This window comes from Stenella coeruleoalba (genome assembly GCF_951394435.1).
Source record: "Stenella coeruleoalba genome assembly, chromosome: X".
In the NCBI taxonomy this organism is placed as follows: Eukaryota; Metazoa; Chordata; class Mammalia; order Artiodactyla; family Delphinidae; genus Stenella; species Stenella coeruleoalba.
This window is the reverse complement of record NC_137152.1, coordinates 24,551,474-24,570,398: the sequence shown is the minus strand read 5'-3', so window position 1 is coordinate 24,570,398 and position 18,925 is coordinate 24,551,474. Positions and strand designations below refer to the sequence as shown.

General features: G+C 36.9%; 1 protein-coding gene across 16 annotated transcripts in view; it reads right to left on the bottom strand.

The window, feature by feature from the left end:
• DMD (dystrophin) overlaps positions 1–18,925 on the bottom strand; it is a 2,843,071-nt gene that overhangs the window by 1,497,010 nt on the left and 1,327,136 nt on the right. For all 16 annotated transcript variants that reach the window (XM_079909736.1, XM_079909735.1, XM_079909718.1 and 13 more), the window contains one exon: positions 13,019–13,138. In XM_079909736.1, the coding sequence (XP_079765862.1) occupies positions 13,019–13,138 (120 nt within the window). The remainder of the gene's footprint in view (positions 1–13,018; positions 13,139–18,925) is intronic.

The following is an 18,925-nucleotide window of genomic DNA, read 5'->3' as shown; positions in this document are numbered from 1 at the left end:
ATAGCTTGTAGGAAGAGAATGTAGGTTGAGGGATATGAGGGGTGTAATAGGAGATAAGTATTGAGAAACAGGTAGCGGGGGTCACTTATTAATTGTAGGCCTAAGTGATGAGACTCTCTAGAAGACAGAAAGTTACTTAGGATTTTAGCAGAGGAGAAACTCTATTATATAGGCTCTTGAAATTTCGCACTGACTTCAATGTGGAGATTGGATTGAAGCAAGAAAAGAATGTATGCAAGGATTTCCAGGGGTTGAAGATATGGGCTTTATTTTGGAAAATAGTAACAAGAACAAGGATGAAACACTGAATATGAGAGACAGGTAAGCAATGTTGTGAGTGATTACATTAGAGGGCTCACAAGAGATAGGAAAGGGATGTGTCTGGAATGCCTCCAGGTTTCTGGTACAGGCGTCAAGGTGAATGGCGGTGCAATAACAAAAATGGGGGAGTCATTAAAAGAAGCAAGTTTAGAGGGAAGTAGGACACAGTGAGTTAAGTTTCACCTTGCTGTGTTTGAGGTGCATTTTGAAATTTAAGGGGTATATATCCAGCAGAAAATGGGAGAGAAGAAATTGCGCTCAAGAAAGAGGTATGGGCAGAAGACATACAGGCTTATAAACTTGTGTCTGTTTTGGATAGTACAACCTTCTGAAGTAAAACAGAGAAAATGTCTTCCTTTTTCAACAAGACAAAACTGCTCACATGTCCCTTATCGATACTTAGGTTTTTCTTAAAATTAAGTAACACCTGGTTCTACAAACATTCTTTACAGGATGTCACTATCCCTGAAAAATTCAGCTAAGATATTAAAAGTGTATTCAAACTATCACAGAACATAATTATTAGTCCTTATAATCTGGACATTGTGCCACATCCAAGATTGCACTAATTTACTAAGAATATTATCTTGCTTTGATTTAATCTTAAATTTGTGTCCAAGTAACGCCGGTTGGTGTCTCTCTCTCTCTCTATTTCTCTCTCTCTCTCTTTCTCTCTCTCCCCCTATATATATATATATATATATATATACACACACACACATACATATATATATGTATATATATATACACACATACATCCATATGTATGGAGAAAATGTAAATGTATATATGTACATATACATACATTTGTATAAATGCGTATATACTTACATTTATATATAGGTTTATGTTCACATGTATGGATGGGAATTCAGATCCTTCTTATCAAAAAATTAACTTAAAGATACTGCTTTTTTAAAATTTTTATTTTATTTTATTTTTATACAGCAGGTTCTTATTAGTCATCAATTTTATACACATCAGTATATACATGTCAATCCCAATCTCCCAATTCATCACACCACCACCACCACCACCCCTCCACTTTCCCCCCCAGTGTCCATACGTCTGTTCTCTACATCTGTGTCTCAATTTCTGCCCTGCAAACCAGTTCATCTGTACCATTTTTCTAGGTTCCACATATATTCGTTAATATACGATATTTGTTTTTCTCCTTCTGACTTACTTCACTCTCTGTGACAGTCTATAGATTCATCCACATCTCTATAAATGACTCAATTTTGTTCCTTTTTATGGCTGAGTATTGTATATATGTACCACATCTTCTTTATCCACTCGCCTGCCGATGGGCATTTCAGTTGCTTCCACGACCTGGCTATTCTAAATAGCGCTGCAATGAATATCGGGGTGCATGTGTCTTTTTGAATTATGGTATTATCTGGGTATATGCCCAGTAGTGGGACTGCTGGGTCATATGGTAGTTCTATTTTTATTTTAAGGAAACTCCATACTGTTCTCCATAGTGGCTGCATCAATTTACATTCCCACCAACAGTGCAAGAGGGTTCCCTTTTATCCACACCCTCTCCAGCAGTTGTTCTTTGTAGGTTTTCTGATGATGCCCATTCTAACTGGTGTGAGGTGATACCTCATTGTAGTTTTGATTTGCATTTCTCTAATAATTAGTGATGATGAGCAGCTTTTGATATGCTTCTTGGCCAGCTGTATGTCTTCCTTGGAGAAATGTCCATTTAGGTCTTCTGCTCAATTTTGGATTGAGTTTTTTGTTTTTTTTAATATTGAGCTGCATGAGCTGTTTATATATTTTAGAGGTTAATCATTTGTCCACTGATTCGTCTGCAAATATTTTCTCCCATTCTGAGGGTTGTCTTTTCATCTTGTTTATGGTTTCCTTTGCTGTGCAAGAGCTTTTACGTTTCATTAGGTCCCATTTGTTTATTTTTGTTTTTATTTCCATTACTCTAGGAGGTTGGTCAAAAAAGATGCTGCTGTGATTTATGTCAAAGAGTGTTCTTCCTAAGTTTTCCTCTAAGAGTATTCTAGTGTCCAGTTTTACATTTAGGTCTCTAATCCATTTTGAGTCTATTTTTGTGCATGGTGTTAGGGACTGTTCTAATTTCATTCTTTTATATGTAGCTGTCCAGTTTTCCCAGGACCACTTATCGAAGAGACTGTCTTTTCTCCATTGTATATGCCTCCTTTATCACAGATAAGTTGACCATAGATGCATGGGTTTATCTCTGGGTTTTCTATCCTGTTCCATTGATCTATATTTCCGTTTTTGTGCCAGTACCACATTGTCTTTTTTTTTTTTTTTAACATCTTTATTGGGGTATAATTGCTTTACAATGGTGTGCTAGTTTCTGCTTTATAACAAAGTGAATCAGTTACACATATACATATGTTCCCATATCTCTTCCCTCTTGCATGTGATTACAGTAGCTTTGTAGTATAGTCTGCAGTCACTGAGTCTGATTCCTCCAGCTCCGTTTTTTTTCCCTAAAGACTGCTTGGCTATTCGGGGTCTTTTGTGTCTCCATACAAATTTTAAGATTTTTTGATATAGTTCTGTAAAAAATGCCTTTGGTAATTTGATAGGGATTGCACTGAATCTGTAGATTGCTTTGGGTAGGATAGTCATTTTCACAATATTGATTCTTCCAATCCAAGAACATGGTATATCTCTCCATCTGTTTGTATCATATTTAATTTCCTTCATCAGTGTCTTAAAGGTTTCTGCATACAGATCTCTTGTCTCCCTAGGTAGGTTTATTCCTAGGCATTTTATTCTTTTTGTTGCAATGGTAAATGGGAGTGTTTCCTTAATTTCTCTTTCAGATTTTTCATCATTAGTGTACAGGAATGCAAGAGATTTCTGTGCATTAATTTTGTATCCTGCAACTTTACCAGATTCACTGATTAGCTCTAGTAGTTTTCTGGTGGCATCTTTAGGATTCTCTATGTATAGTATCATGTCATCTGCAAACAGTAACAGCTTTACTTCTTCTTTTCCAATTTGTATTACTTTTATTTATTTTTCTTCTCTGACTGTCGTGGCTAAAACTTCCAAAACTATATTGAATAATAGTGGTGAGAGTGGACATCCTTCTCTTGTTCCTGATCTTAGAGGAAATGCTTTCAGTTTTTCACCATTGAGAATGACGTTTGCTGTGGGTTGCTGTATATGGCCTTTATTATGTTGAGTTAGGTTCCCTCTGTGCCCACTTTCTGGAGAGTTTTTATCATAAATGGGTGTTGAATTTTGTCAACAAGTTTTTTCCATCTATTGAGATGATCATATGGTGTTTCTTCTTCAATTTGTTAATATGGTGTATCACCTTGATTGATTTGTGTATATTGAAGAATCCTTGCATCCCTGGGATAAGTACCACTTGATCATGGTGTGTGATCCTTTTAATGTGCTGTTGGATTCTGCTTTACAGTATTTTGTTGAGGATTTTTGCATCTATGCTCGTCAGTGATATTGGTCTATAGTTTTCTTTCTTTGTGACATCATTGTCTGCTTTTGGTATCAGGGTGATGGTGACTTCGTAGAATGAGTTTGGGAGTGTTCCTCCCTCTGCTATATTTTGGAAGAGTTTGAGAAGGATAGAGGTTAGCTCTTCTCTAAGTGTTTGACAGAATTCGCCTGTGAAGCCATCTGGTCCTGGGCTTTTGTTTGTTGGAAGATTTTTAATCAGTCTCAATTTCAGTGCTTGGATTGGTCTGTTTATATTTTCTATTTCTTCCTGGTTCAGTATCAGAAGGTTGTGCTTTTCTAAGAATTTGTCCATTTCTTCCAGGTTATCCATTATATTGACATACAGTTGAATGTAGTAATCTCTCATGATCTTTTGTATTTCTGCAGTGCAGTTGTTACTTCTCCTTTTTCCTTTCTAATTCTACTGATTTGAGCCTTCTCCCTCTTTTTCTTGATGAGTCTGGCTAATGGTTTATCAATTTTGTTTATCTTCTCAAAGAACCAGCTTTTAGTTTTACTGATCTTTGCTATTATTTTCCTTGTTTCTATTTCATTTATTTCTGTTCTGGTCTTTATGATTTCTTTCCTTCTACTAACTTTGGGTTTTGTTTGTTCTTCCTTCTCTAGTTCCTTTAGGTGTAAGGTTAGACTGCTGATTTGAGATTTTTCTTGTTTCTTGAGATAGTCTTGTATTGCTATAAACTTCCCTCTTAGAACTGCTTTTGTTGCATCCCATAGGTTTTGGATCGTCATGTTTTCCTTGTCATTTGTCTGTAGGTAATTTTTGATTTCCACCTTGATTTCTTCAGTGATCTCTTGGTTATTTAGTAATGTATTGTTTAGATTCCATGTGTTTGTGGTTTTTACGTGTTTTTCCCTGTAACTGATTTCTAATCTCATAGTGTTGTAGTCAGAAAAGATGTCTGATATCATTTTAATTTTCTTAAATTTACTGAGGCTTGATTTGTGATCCAAGAAGTGATCTATCCTGGAGAATGTTCCATGCACATTTGAGAAGAAAGTGTAATCTGCTGTTTTTGGATGGAATGTCCTATAAATATCAATTAAATCTATCTGGTCTATTGTGTCATTTAACGCTTGTGTTTCCTTATTAATTTTCTGTTTGGATGATCTACCATTGGTGTAAGTTAGGTGTTAAAGTCCCCTACTATTATTGTATTACTGTCGATTTTCTCTTTCATAGCTGTTAGCAGTTGCCTTATGTATTGAGGTGCTCCTATGTTGGGTGCATATATAACTGTTATATCTTCGTCTTGGATTGATCCCTTGATCATTACGTAGTGTCCTTCCTTGTCTCTTGTAACATTCTTTATTTCAAAGTCTATTTTATCTGATATGAGTATTGCTACTGCAGCTTTCTTTTGATTTCCATTTGCACGGAATATCTTTTTCCATCCCTTCACTTTCAGTCTGTATGTGTCCCTAGGTCTGAAGTGGGTCTCTTGTAGACAGCATATATATGGGTCTTGTTTTTGTATCCATTCAGCGAGCCTGTGTCTTTTGGCTGGAGCATTTAATCCATTCATGTTTAAGGTAATTATCGATATGTGTGTTCCTATTACCATTTTCTTAATTATTATGGGTTTGTTTTTGTAGGTCCTCTTCTTTTCTTGTGTTTTCCACTTAGAGAAGTTCCTTTTGCATTTTCTGTAGAGCTGGTTTGGTGGTGCTGAATTCTCTTAGCTTTTGCTTGTCCATAAAGCTTTTGATTTCTCCGTGGAACCTGAATGAGGTCCTTGCTGGGTAGAGTATTCTTGGTTGTAGGTTCTTCCCTTTCATCACTTTGAATATGTCCTGCCACTCCCTTCTGGCTTGTAGAGTTTCTGCTGAGAGCTCAGCTGTTAACCTATGGGAGTTCCCTTGTATGCTATTTGTCATTTTTCCCTTGCTGCTTTCAATAATTTTGTCTTTAATTTTTTCCATTTTGATTACTATGTGTCTTGCCATGTTTCTCCTTGGGTTCATCCTGTATGGGACTCTCTGCACTTCCTGGATTATGGGTAGCTATTTCCTTTCCCATATTAGGAAAGTTTTCAACTATAATTTCTTCAAATATATTCTCGGGTCCTTTCTCTCTCTTCTCCTTCTGGAACCCCTACAATGAGAATGTTGTTGTGTTTAATGTTGTCTCAGAGGTCTCTTAGGCTGTCTTCATTTCGCTTCATTCTTTTTTCTTTATTCTGTTCTGCAGCAGTGAATTCCACCATTCTGTCTTCCAGGTCATTTATCCATTCTTCTGCCTCAGTTATTCTGCTACTGATTCTTTCTAGTGTAGTTTTCATTTCAGTTATTGTATTGTTCATCTCTGTTTGTTTGTTCTTTAATTCTTCTAGGTCTTTGTTAAACATTTCTCGCATCTTCTCAATCTTTGCCTCCATTCTTTCTACGAGGTCCTGGATCATCTTCACTATCATTATTCTGAGTTCTTTTTCTGGAAGGTTGCCTATCTCCACTTCATTTAGTTGTTTTTCTGGGGTTTTATCTTGTTCCTTTATCTGGTACATAGCCCTCTGCCTTTTCATCTTGTCTATCCTTTCTGTGAATGTAGTTTTTGTTCACAGGCTGCAGAATTGTAGTTCTTCTTGCTTCTGCTGTCTGCCCTCTGGTGGATGAGGCTATCTAAGAGGCTTGAGCAAGTTTTTTGATGGGAGGGACTGGTGGTGGGTACAGCTGGCTGTTGATCTAGTTGGCAGAGCTCAGTAAAACTTTAATCCACTTGTCTGCTGATGGGTGGGGCTGGGTTCCCTCTCTGTTGGTTTTTTGGCCTGAGGCAACCCAACACTGGAACCTACCTGGGCTCTTTGGTGGGGCTAATGGAAGAATCTGGGAGGGCTCACGCCAAGGAGTACTTCCCAGAACTTCTGCTGCCAGTGACCTTGTCCTCACGTGAGACAAAGCCACCCCCCGCCTCTGCAGGAGACGGTCCAACACTAGCAGGTAGGTCTGGATCAGCCTCCTGTAGGGTCACTGCTCCTTCCCCTGGGTCCCGATGCGTAACACTACTTTTTGTGTGCCCTCCAAGAGTGGCATCTCTGTTTCCCCCAGTCCTGTCAATGTCCTGCAATCAAATCCCGCTAGCCTTCAAAGTCTGATTCTCTAGGAATTCCTCCTCCCGTTGCCAGACCCCCAGGTTGGGAAGCCTGACGTGGCACTCAGAACCTTCACTCCAGTGGGTGGACTTCTGTGGTATAAGTGTTCTCCAGTTTGCGAGTCACCCACCCAGCAGTTATAGGATTTTATTGTGATTGCGCCCCTCCTACCGTCTCATTGTGGCTTCTCCTTGGTCTTTGGATGTGGGGTATCTTTTTTGATGAGTTCCAGTGTCTTCCTGTTGACGACTGTTCAGCAGTTAGTTGACTCTCAGACTGACTTTCACTAATCCCTTCCTTAGGCACCAAGGGCAGGGCTTATTTACAGGCTTAGGAAGGAGTCCCTTGTGTCTTCCTAGAACAAAGTTCAAACTTGCATTTGGCCCTCAAGCAGCAAGCAACCTGCTTTTAAGCCTAAGTCTCGCTTTGCTCTTATCTTCCATCCATTTCTCCATGTGCTCCAGGTGCAGACTTGGCGGCAGCCGCACACGCTCACTCTGGCCAGGGCTCAGGATCCCTGCTCTCTATTAAGCTCCTGCAGGGTCCGGGTTCAGCTGCGGCGGGCACAGTGCCAGTGGGCAGCTGCGCTCCCGGCTCATTGGCTGCGGGACTCCATACTGCTTTTTTTAAGCAGTAAAATTTCAAACAGTAAATATGCCTTTTCTGATTTAAAACATGAAAGAAAAGTATATGACACTTGTATGTGACACTCTAACTTCATAGGACATTGCTATGGAATTTCTAAAGTCATTTGGGAGAGGAACTCATCCATTAACCACTAACATGCTGGTGAAATTTACACAGTGACCCAACTATATCCTCAAATGGCTTCCTGTCCCCAAACTTTCTGACTCTGAAAGTTGAATAAAGGAGTCCAATCATTTTCAGTCCAATAAGAAGGCTCACCTTATCCACAGACATCCCACGATAGGCTTTGCACAACACATCAGGGAAATCAAAACATTTTATATTTATTCCATTCCACTAGGTCAACCAACTTAATATAGCCACCAAAGAATTTATCTTGATAATGCCACATAATATTTGCACAAATTGTTTAATGTCATTTGATATCCAGTTGGTTTTCATGTCTTGATTTTAGTGAATGTATCTTAGCTCTTAAGAGACCTTTCTAGTCTTTGAAGATTATTCCTTTATTCAATAAAGTTTATTAACTTCATCAGATGAGTAAGAAACTATACATGTGTGCACAGCCTTATGTTTAATAATCTGCTCTAAAAGTGTATTTTCCAGGTTACTCTTCTTCAAAAGAGGATGCTTGTATGTATCCATTCTTTTGATATACCTTTAATTCTCCAAAATTTTAGACAGTAACGTTAAGAGTAACATCATTCAACAAAATAATCCAAACACTTTTTCTATGCCAGAAACTCTCACGGGTCTGTGGCCTTAGACACCTTTAATACATCTAGTTGGACTCTCAAATGTTAACTTATATAGAAGAACACATCTAAAAATGGGATTTTAATAGCTCTACCTTTTATTTGGAAAATGTTTTAATTAGAGCATCTTCTGTAAGAGCTATGGGCCTAACCAGGTTCTTTTTTTTTTTTTTTTTTTTTTTTACTAGAAACAGCTATCTCCCTAGAACAACAGGCTTTCTTTATGTTCTATAGTCTTTTTCAGTTTCCAATGCGAAAGGCCAATAGGACCTGTGTGTCTCCAAAACACCTCCCTTATCTTGTTTTAGTTTTTGCTCAAATGCCCCCTTCTCAACATAGTTTTCCCTTGACGGCTTCATGAAAAACTGCTTCCTTCTCCACTCTATGTTTTCCTTATAGTTCTTAGCACCTTTTTCATACTATAAAGCTTGCTTATTTATTCAGATGCTTGCTTCAAATGTAAGCTTCATAGAGGAACAATTTACGTTTTGTCCATACTTAACCTCAAAGCTTAGACTTTTCGCTGGCACCTAGTAGGCACTCAATACATATTTGTCAAATGAATGAATAAATATGGTCCTTCTATCTGGAACACTTTCCTGTTCTTTATTGTTGCCTAATTTATTTCTACTAAATCTTCAGATCTCACTTAAGGGCACTTAGGTAGGCCTTTCCTTACCTTCTAGAGAAAGGTGAGTCATCTAGTAATACATATATCTATCACACTGAATTCATCATGGCCAGAAATTTACACTTAATTGCATTTAATTAGTGCAGGTCCAGGAGGGCAGGTGCCATGACTGTTGCCCCCACCCATCCCCACCATGGAAGTCCCAGCCGCCATCCTGGCACACAGCTGCTACTCAATACATGTTTGTTGAATGAAGAATTACGGTAAAGTTTAGTATCACACACTAATTCTAGCTACCCACCAAGCCACCGCTAGCACCACTCTTCTGAACCTCAATCTGTAGCTAAACTGGCCCTTTTTCAGTCCCTTGAGGGTGCTATGCTCACTTGATACACTGTTTCCCCTTCCTGGAAACTGCGTGTACCTCCACCAATCCCCTTATATACACACTTCATACAGTTCCCTCCAATGTGTCCTTTAGATCATAGTTTAAACATTACTTTACTAGGAAATCATTTCATGCCTTCAAGCTTCAGTTTAAGTCAGACTAATTTGTTGTCACAAAACTTGTTCCTTTCCTTCATAGAAATAGGTTACGTTCATTTTAAATATTTGCTCATTTTTGTAAATATCTCATTAGTGCTTATTTCCTCTGTTAGATTGCAAGTACCAAGAGAGCAACTGCCATGCCTACCATGGTGACCACGGGTGACAAGGAATCAGCACTTGAATTCAAAGAGGGAGCCTGAGAAATGGCTACCACTGTTTTGAGGTTCCAAGGAAGGCAGCATGCTCACAAATTACTCATTTCTGACCCAGGAAGGTAGAACAAATTCTCTTTTTGTTCACTGTTTTACCTCTGCTACCCAGCATAATCCCTATGACATAGTAAGAACATTACAAGTACTCATAGAAAAAAATGAAAGAGGCATGGTAATATATTCCATGACTGAAGACTCCACATAAATTATGCAACTTAGTTTTTTAGCCAAGCTATTTCTCAACAAAATTAGTTAACTGGCATCACTGCTTACAAATCAGGTTCTCTGTGTACTGATATCATAGAAACCTCTAAAGTTAAGGACAAGTTTCTGACCTGTGGTGACATTGCTGAGGGACAAGCTGAACCTCTGAGAGAATCAAATTAATTTACAAGAGACTGCACTTTTCAGAATATTATCCTTCATAACTCATGCCATCTTTCAGAATTCCTAAGCATATGTTCTGACCTTTCTTTTTCTTCAAACCTTTTAAAAAGAAGACTCCTACAAGTCTTTTAAAGTTAGAGAAAATCTAACTTGTAATAGAGTTCAAAGAACTAAGTCAATACATGTAAAGATATTCCATGAGGAATATTTTTAGAGTTCTAACTCAAGATGGTAAGAACATCTCTCTCTCTCTCTGTTACTGAATTAAATCAAAAGACTATCTTTCCTAGTTTTCCCCTATCTGTACCTCTTTACTAAAGACAACTGGGTATCCGCTTTGAGGCTCTGGTACTTCAGCAAATTGGAGAGAAATGGATTAAGGCATTGTGGTGACATGGGAGGCCATGGAGGAGAAAGAAGGTGTGGGGTGAGCATTCAACACTAACAGGTCTTCAGGAATCAGCTATGGATGACCAGACCCTGCTTCAACAAAAGCTCTAAAGCATTCCTCTCAGGTTCCTGCCAGTTTTTTTTTTTTTCTCCTTTTGTATTGAGTCCATATACCTTTTTCTCTTTCCTAAAATTCTTCCTATTACTTCTAATAGAATTCCTCAGGGCCCAGTATGAAACATGATAGCTCAGTCTCTGAAGCATACATGGAATTCTTGTCACATGCAGAGGATATTTGGGTTGCTGTTTAAGTGACTCCTCTAATGTGTTTATCTGTCTTTTTATTCTTTATTATTTCTTCTCTCCTCCTCTTTTTCTACCAACTTCTCTACCTCTTCTCTTTCTTTATAAAAATTAAACTAGTTAAGACAACATTATATTACTTGTAAAGAACGTAAGAAAGAATCATCAAAATTCCAAAGTCAAATGAGAGCCCAGCATTCCAGGGCAATTCCAACTAATAGTTAAATAAGGCATAGAACTCAAGCATGGATTCCTCTGGGACTGATGGAATAGGAAGAGGGAAAGGCTAAAGCGGGGGCCTTCTCACCACTTAAGTCCTTTAACTCCGCTCTTTTAGACACTAATCTAGATTGTCTAAAAGTCAGGTAACAGTAACAGAAATGAGGGTTCAAAAGAGGAAAGGGGGTTGAGGGGAAAAGAGGAGGCTGGGAGGCTACAGTCAACACTAATTAAGGGGGGAGGCAATCATATACAAATGTGGACTGAGTTTGTGTGAACTGGGAATAGCCAAATACATGTGCAGCTATCTTAGTAGATGTTTCTGCGTCAAAGAAATAAAGACATAAAATAAGGTAAAAAATGAAAGCAAATAGGATAATAAATATAGAAAAGCTTAGGGCCACCACTCTTAATTCATCCTACCTAAGATCTAACCCAGTCACCATCTGTGAATGCTATAGACCGTTTTTCAAGGTGGCCTAGTCCCACAGGCATCACCTTGGAAATAATTATATTCTAAAGCTAGTTGTATTAGGTCTTGTGCTGTCAAAGTGACTGTTTTTCAGTTGTTATTTTAACTGGAAATACTCTATGGCTTAGAAAAGTCTCTGCCTTAATTTTTTTTAACCAGTCACCCTTCTAAACTCTGCCTCCCAGCCTTCTTTTATCTTTTCTGAACATTTCTAAGAAACACTGAATATTAGATTTTTACCCATCTGTAAATAGTCACAACACTATTGTATCAGAACTATGGAATTCCGTAAAATGGGTGTAGCAGTGGCCTGTAAGTCCTTTAGCCAGTCGTGTGTGTGTGTCTGTGTACAACAAATCTGATCATATATGCAATGATACATTATAATATTGGGCGTCATAAACCTTTTTAGATCTGCAATCCCTGCAATTTCATTGAAACATAAGCAATTAACATGAATCACTAGTATATATTAAGTGCTCAACTGTAGCAGTTCAACAGTTTCGTCTTTTTCATTTAATGATGGAAAGTGAGATAATATTGTTGGAGATTGGCAGTCTAAAACAGTAACCTTAGGAAACGACATTTCACTGGGATAAAAAAAAAAACACAATTCACACAAAAAGAGAAAAAAACAGAGATAAGGCTTTTCTATAGGTTAGGTAAGAGAAACTAGGTTTAGAAAAACCTTGGGCTTATAAAGCTATTTAAACCCACGTTGACTGGATCCTCAGACGTGTTAGAGTATTGGCTCCTAACTATCACAAAGGAAAGGCAAGCATGTAGTGGGTACGATGAATGCCTCAAATATAATCTGTGGTTGGGTAAATATGTGAATGTATGTGTCACATTCAGAACAATAAACTGTTGTTATTTTCCCTTAATGTTGATGTTTTGGTATATGTATATATGCTTTGCTGAAATTAAAAAAAAAACTTATAACAAAACTTTATCATTTCCAGTTAGGAAGTAAATATGAAAATATCTACATTATCCTTTATTAATATATACTAGTTATATTTCCAAGGACACAATTACTATGAATCAGATTGAATGAGGGATTGAAAGGCTAAGTATCTCCTAAAACAAAACTTCCATGACTTAAGCATCCTGCTATGTCCTCATGGAGACTACAGCTGAAGGCTTCCAGGAAAAAATATAATGAAGGTGTTAAACTTTTTCTTATTTGACTGAATGTGATCCTTTTTGTGTTTTCTTACCTTTGTCCTCTTTTAGACTGTAGGTTTGAAGAGAGCATAAATAATATTCCTCTGACGAGTTATCTAATGCATGCTATTCAACTATAATTAAAAAACAGATCTGCATTTATGTATTTCCCCAAAGACCAGGAAGCTAGTGTGAGCAAACAGTATATAATGAAAAGGAATTATGCACAAACATCCCACAAATGGGACATAATTTGAATTAGTTTAAATGAATACATTGCATTCTAAATATTTGTAACATACAAATTACATTTTAAATTTTCTAAATATTTTCTGAATTGCAATTAATTATTTTGAATGACATATTTAGTGTATTAAAGAAAATATTCTGACCTTAAGTTGTTTTTCCAAAGCAGCAGTTGCATGATCGCCACTAGATTCATCAACCACCACCACCATGTGCGTGAGAGAATTCACCCTGACTTGTTCCTGTTCCAGGTCTTCTTGAAGCACCTGAAAGATAAGTGTTTTTAAAAAGGAAATTAAAATAATAGTCTCCTGCTCTGTATGCCAGAAACATTTCTTCCCAAATGAGTGTGATTTATTTCTGCCATGCTTTGGGTAATACAGTTTTTTATTAGACTGGAATCATTTCAAGCAAATTTTTTGCTATGGTGCTCAGCAAAATTTGCACGTTTTTGTCAATTGAATGTGAAAGTATATAGAGAGAAAGCATCTGTTGAGAAAGGCATACTAAGATATGCTGCCCGTTACCCCACTTTCTCTCACTTTTTCAAGGACTTTTCTCCTAAAATACCTGGCCGCCTCAAGCATCTGCAATTCCTCCTTCTCTACAGTTCTCCATTATCAACCAAAACAAAACAAACTCTTGACCCCAAAATCCCCTCCCGCTACTGCCTCATTATGTGTCCCTCTTCACTAAAAAATATTTTGTTTTCTACATTACTCTTTCTATTTCCTTACCCTACTATTGTCCCTTTACCCACTATCCCATTAAAACATCTCTTGTAAAGTGTGCCATCAACCTCCAGGTTCCCAAATCCAATAGCCATTTTTTGATAGCATCTTACTTGACATTTTGATTACTAACCTAATTAACCACTCCTTCATTCTTGATCCTCTCTTCTCTCTTCCTGAGCTTCATGTACCACCCTTGCCTGATTATCCTCCTACCTCACTAAGAGCTGCTTTTTAGCTCCTTTGCTGGTTGGTTCCTTCTACTCTGCTCAACTATAAATCAGATGACATTCCTCTGGATAAAAACCAATGGAGCCCCATCACACTAAGAGGAAAAATCCAAATCCTTAAACCTGAAATCCTTGTATGATCTAGCACCTTCCTGCCTCTCTAATCTAACTGCATACCATTCTTGCCCTCTGACACTATGTTTCAGTCATACTTGTCTTCTCTCTCTTCCACACTGTGTCAAGCTATTTGCTCTACCCCAATTGCTCTTCCTCTGTATGTTTAAATAATCTCTCACTCTTATCATTCAGGACTCAGTTTAAGTGTCACCTGCACAGAGAGGCTTTTCATGAAGATGCTATCTAAATTTGCTTCTTAGTTACTATTTCTATAACTTTTTAAACATAACATTTTCACACTCAGATTTTTCTTATGTATTAGTTTAGTCATTTGTTGTTTGTTTTTACTTACTGGAACATAAGATCCACTGAAACAGAGATGCCCCCTGTCCTTCTCACTAGATATTCCAAACAACTAAAGATAAACAAACTCTTGTTAAATGAATAGCACCATGTGGAGGGGTGAGGGCAATATTCACAGGTGAGTTTGACCCTTCCTGACTGCATAAAGATTACAATCTAATGGGTGAGATTCTTTTTTTTAAGTGTAATTACAATTATACTATCAAGCACATATAACCCAAAACAGTATTCCAATCTTTTAAAAATCACAGTGTATAGATTTTTTGTAAAGATAAACAGGGATAAACAGAGGAATAAACAGACAGTAAACAGGAGGACTAAACAGAGGAGGCTGCTCTAGATCCAAGACACCCTGCTTGGGAGATCCAGTTCCTCCAGGACCTTATCACACTACACTAATTACTACCTGGAAATCCCTAAATGAGTATGCAAAATTCCTGGTCATCTAGTCTGCCTCTTAGAACGTGTTATTATATAATACAAGAATGAAGAAGCAGGTTTGGGACAAAGCCTGTTACTTTCTAGAAAACCTGGAATCCCTACTTATGAAACAATGATGCCTGGCACCTATCAGACTAGCTCTTAGTTATTCGAACCCTATGGCGGGCGTAAGGGAACCTATTAGAATTAGCTACATCACAAACTCAAATGTTTGAGCATTTTTATCCTAGGACTTTTATTTTTCAAGTCTCAACATTTTAGAGCACTATATAAAATCACTTACTTTTACTTCCTCTCTCCAGATTTTCACAGTACATTTTCAAGTGAAGCAATTTAAAATAAAATGACTATGCACCCACCTATTTTGTGTGTGGAGTCTATACTGCCTATCACACCTTTGACATTCCAGAGCTTACACTGGTTAATAAAACTCTTTCTGCCATGAGGCTCAAAATGGAAACATTAACATTCAGAGTTGCCCTTGAAAGTCATGTTAAGTCTGTGCTTTCTGAGTTATATAAGCTAGGACTGGGAACATTTCAAATATGTCAGCAGGAATTTTAAAAATATTAATTAAAATAATATCCTGGTGTCCAATATACCATAAATTGGTTTAATTTGGCCAATTCTTTTTTCCTATCACTCAAGTATGAGAGTATATTTAATTACATATATTAAAGACAATTAGGAAATAATGCTATACTATTCACATTTTTTACATTTTTATTGTTTTCATATTTTTTAGTAAAGGAAACAGAAAATCATTGTTTGAGCCATGAGGTACTTATTTTGAAACTCAGGTTGCATCTTTCTAAAGCATATGTGATCAAATATACTAGTTATTTTCTCCAGTACTTAGATTTCTGATTTTGTTTTGCTTATCTATTTGTTCTATAATCAGAAATTATATTCTTGCCATAGTGATCAAGGGTTTACATGTTATGCTTTTGCTGACGTGCTAACACAAAGTACCACTAAAGCTAGTTGTGAGTTAACAGCTTTAAAATCAAACATGAGAACCATCTGAACTTACACTCAGTAGAGGTAAATAAAGGAACATGGGAAAGGTTCTCAAGAGTAGATGAAAATCTCGAAGAATGCATAGCACTGCAGTAAATTAGCAATATACTCTATTTGATTTAAGTCATTTCCAGTATCTCCTTTTCTCTTCTATGACTTTTTCAAATTATATCATTTCTTCTACTCCTAATCAGGGATTAAAACAGAAAAGCTTAAACCGACCTTTCTAAGCATACTCAATAGCTGCAAGACAGAGCTATTGTAACACTGTAATCAGTTCCTATTTTCCCAGACCTCAGCTCCAAAAATAAATATTAATGAATATCACGGTATTAGCTAATCCCCTTATTATTTGCAAAAGACAAAAGACTATAAAATATCCAACGTCCAGAATTCATTTTTTTTAATGAAGTTGATTCTTAGAATTAGCAAAAATGCCATCCAGAAAATGGTTAGTTTAAAAAGTTAAAACTTTCTGTCAACCTATGTATCCATGAATAAGGGCCTTGATCATTGGTATAGAGTACACTCTCCTGCTTCCCTCTTTGAGAAAACATGGATTCTCAAGGCAACTAATTTTTAAAGTACATTAAAGTTTTAAAAGCTATTTTACAATTAATTTTTAATTAAATATTTACTTCTTATGGATTTGAATTTCTCATAGCGGGATTTATACAATGGAGGTTTACAGTTGATTTGCTAATTAAACTGAAATATGAGCCAAATTATTCCAAATACAGATGTATCCCCAGAGAAATACACTAAAATTTTTGCCTATCAGAAGAGAATGTCTTCAGGTTAAAATACTGTAACATATGATTGTTAAAGTCTGTTTTTCTTTATTAAAAGAATATAAATTATTTACACAGAGATACCTACTAGGTATTTTATTATGTATTTCTTTTCAGTATTTTTCTTAGGGTAATGCATTTGTTACACTTATCAAATTTAAAGAAAATCTGTCATGCTCCTAATTAAATTTCTATACCATTATTAGATACAAATGTCAGCAATGTTTGTTTTCTAATGTCAACTAACAATCCTTTTTTTCCTTATGACAAGAAAAAAGGCCAACAGTGAAATTTAACATTAAAAATGCTTAGATTTGACCAACTTAGATTTTGTTATACCTCTGTATAACAAATAATTCTATTTCTTACAAATTATTCTCTAGTTAAAGAATCTGACCAAATTTGTTGTTCCCTTAGTACATATTCACATCTTATGATTTAAATATGACTTTTCTCTATTTCCTTCAAATGTTTCAGTGGTACCGAATTCTTGCTCTGACCCATGACAAGTTGGTCTTCAAAATCTGGCTTAGGACAACCACTGAAGAGTCACTTCAATATTTACTTCAGACTTACGCTATTTTATCCTTTCTTAGCATACATGTGAAATACTGTTTGGAAAATAAAGGCATGGAAATACGTAAGGCTAGGGAATTATTAGATTTGACACTTAGAGGTGAAGAAAAAAAATTAATAGAAAGGTAGAGTAATAGAAAACAAAAACAAGGTTGGATCTCCAGTAAGTTCTATAGGAGGTTATACAATACTTCCCTTGGTCAGAGTATATGCTCAACAACATGAAACAGGAAAGGACTGTTGTTGCCTATATGCATAGTTTATTACTACTTCTACTTCAGTGATTAACCAACAGGAAATTACCAACACTTGCAGGTCCTACACACACACACACACACACACACACACACACACACACACAAACACACCCCCCCCAGAAACAACACAGATCATGGGTTATGCATGGATTCTAAGGCCATCTACTCCCACATATCACTTTAAATTAATATAATTAAAATATGCTTAGTAAACTATTAAGTTTAAGTGATTTATAGTTTTTAGCTTAGCCAAATAAATGTACACAAAAGGAAAGACTGATGAGAACAAAACTTGAATTGAATATAAAATGTGCAAAAATCTTAAGAAACCAGAAGAGTTTCTACAAACATGGGATAAGTCTAACACTTAGGAAAGTACTATCTTAGAAAATCCAGCTCAGGAACCAAAAGATCCCTAGATACTCATGAACAATTAGCTAATGCAATACATCTGGATGTGAATTGATTTTATTTTCAAATAAAAGCATCCCAGGCAAATCAGAAAACTTTATGATTTCTTAGGAAATGATGGGGGGGTAGGCAGTATATCATTCTCGTTACTTTTTCTCTTATGGTCATTTTTACGGCCTTATTTCCATCACCTCTGCACTGGGCTAGGCTCTGTATTCCTTATTCTATCTATTCCCTGAATGAAATGATCTGGAAATGACTTGCCATTTTATTTTCAGTCCAATATTCACTTTACTAAGCCTGACTGGTCACAGTACTGTCTACTTCCCCATGAGGATCTATTTATAGTATGTACTTTTGTTATAAATTTGCTAAATATTTTAAATAGGCTTCCTCAACAGGCTCTCCTAGAAGAGCTTTTATTTTGATACCCACTTACTTAAACATTCTTGCATAGTTATCTTAGTCTTTATAGCAAACCCATTTTTTTAACCTTTTTTTTTAAAATAAATGTTTATGTTTCTTCTAAATCCTAAGCTACCAAAGAGGGGGACCCTAAAGACCATTTCTATGATGTTTTAAAGATTTAAAAAGCACCCAATGCTTACCAATCCCAGGAAGGGGGCTCAGTAAATGTGGAAAACTGTTTTAAAAACAGAGCTGACCATTAATGTACCCCTACATCTTTCCAAATATAAGTAGAAAAGGACATAGTATGGATGACAGAGTGACAAAAATATGTGCATGTTTAAAGGTGTGGGATCTAACATCAGATTTTCTGAGTTTGATTCCTGCATGTATTGCTAACCAGCTATGTGACCTTGTGAAAGTTTCCAACCATGCCAAGCCTCAGCTTCCTAATTTTCAAAACTGGGATAGGGCTTCCCTGGTGGCGCAGTGGTTGGGAGTCCGCCTGCTGATGCAGGGGACACGGGTTCGTGCCCCGGTCCGGGAGGATCCCACATGCCGCGGAGTGGTTGGGCCCGTGGGCCATGGCCACTGGGCCTGCACGTCCGGAGCCTGTGCTCCGCGGCGGGAGAGGCCACAACAGTGAGGGGCCCGCGTACAGCAAAAAAAAAAAAAAAAAAAAAAAAAACAAAAAACTGGGATAATAAG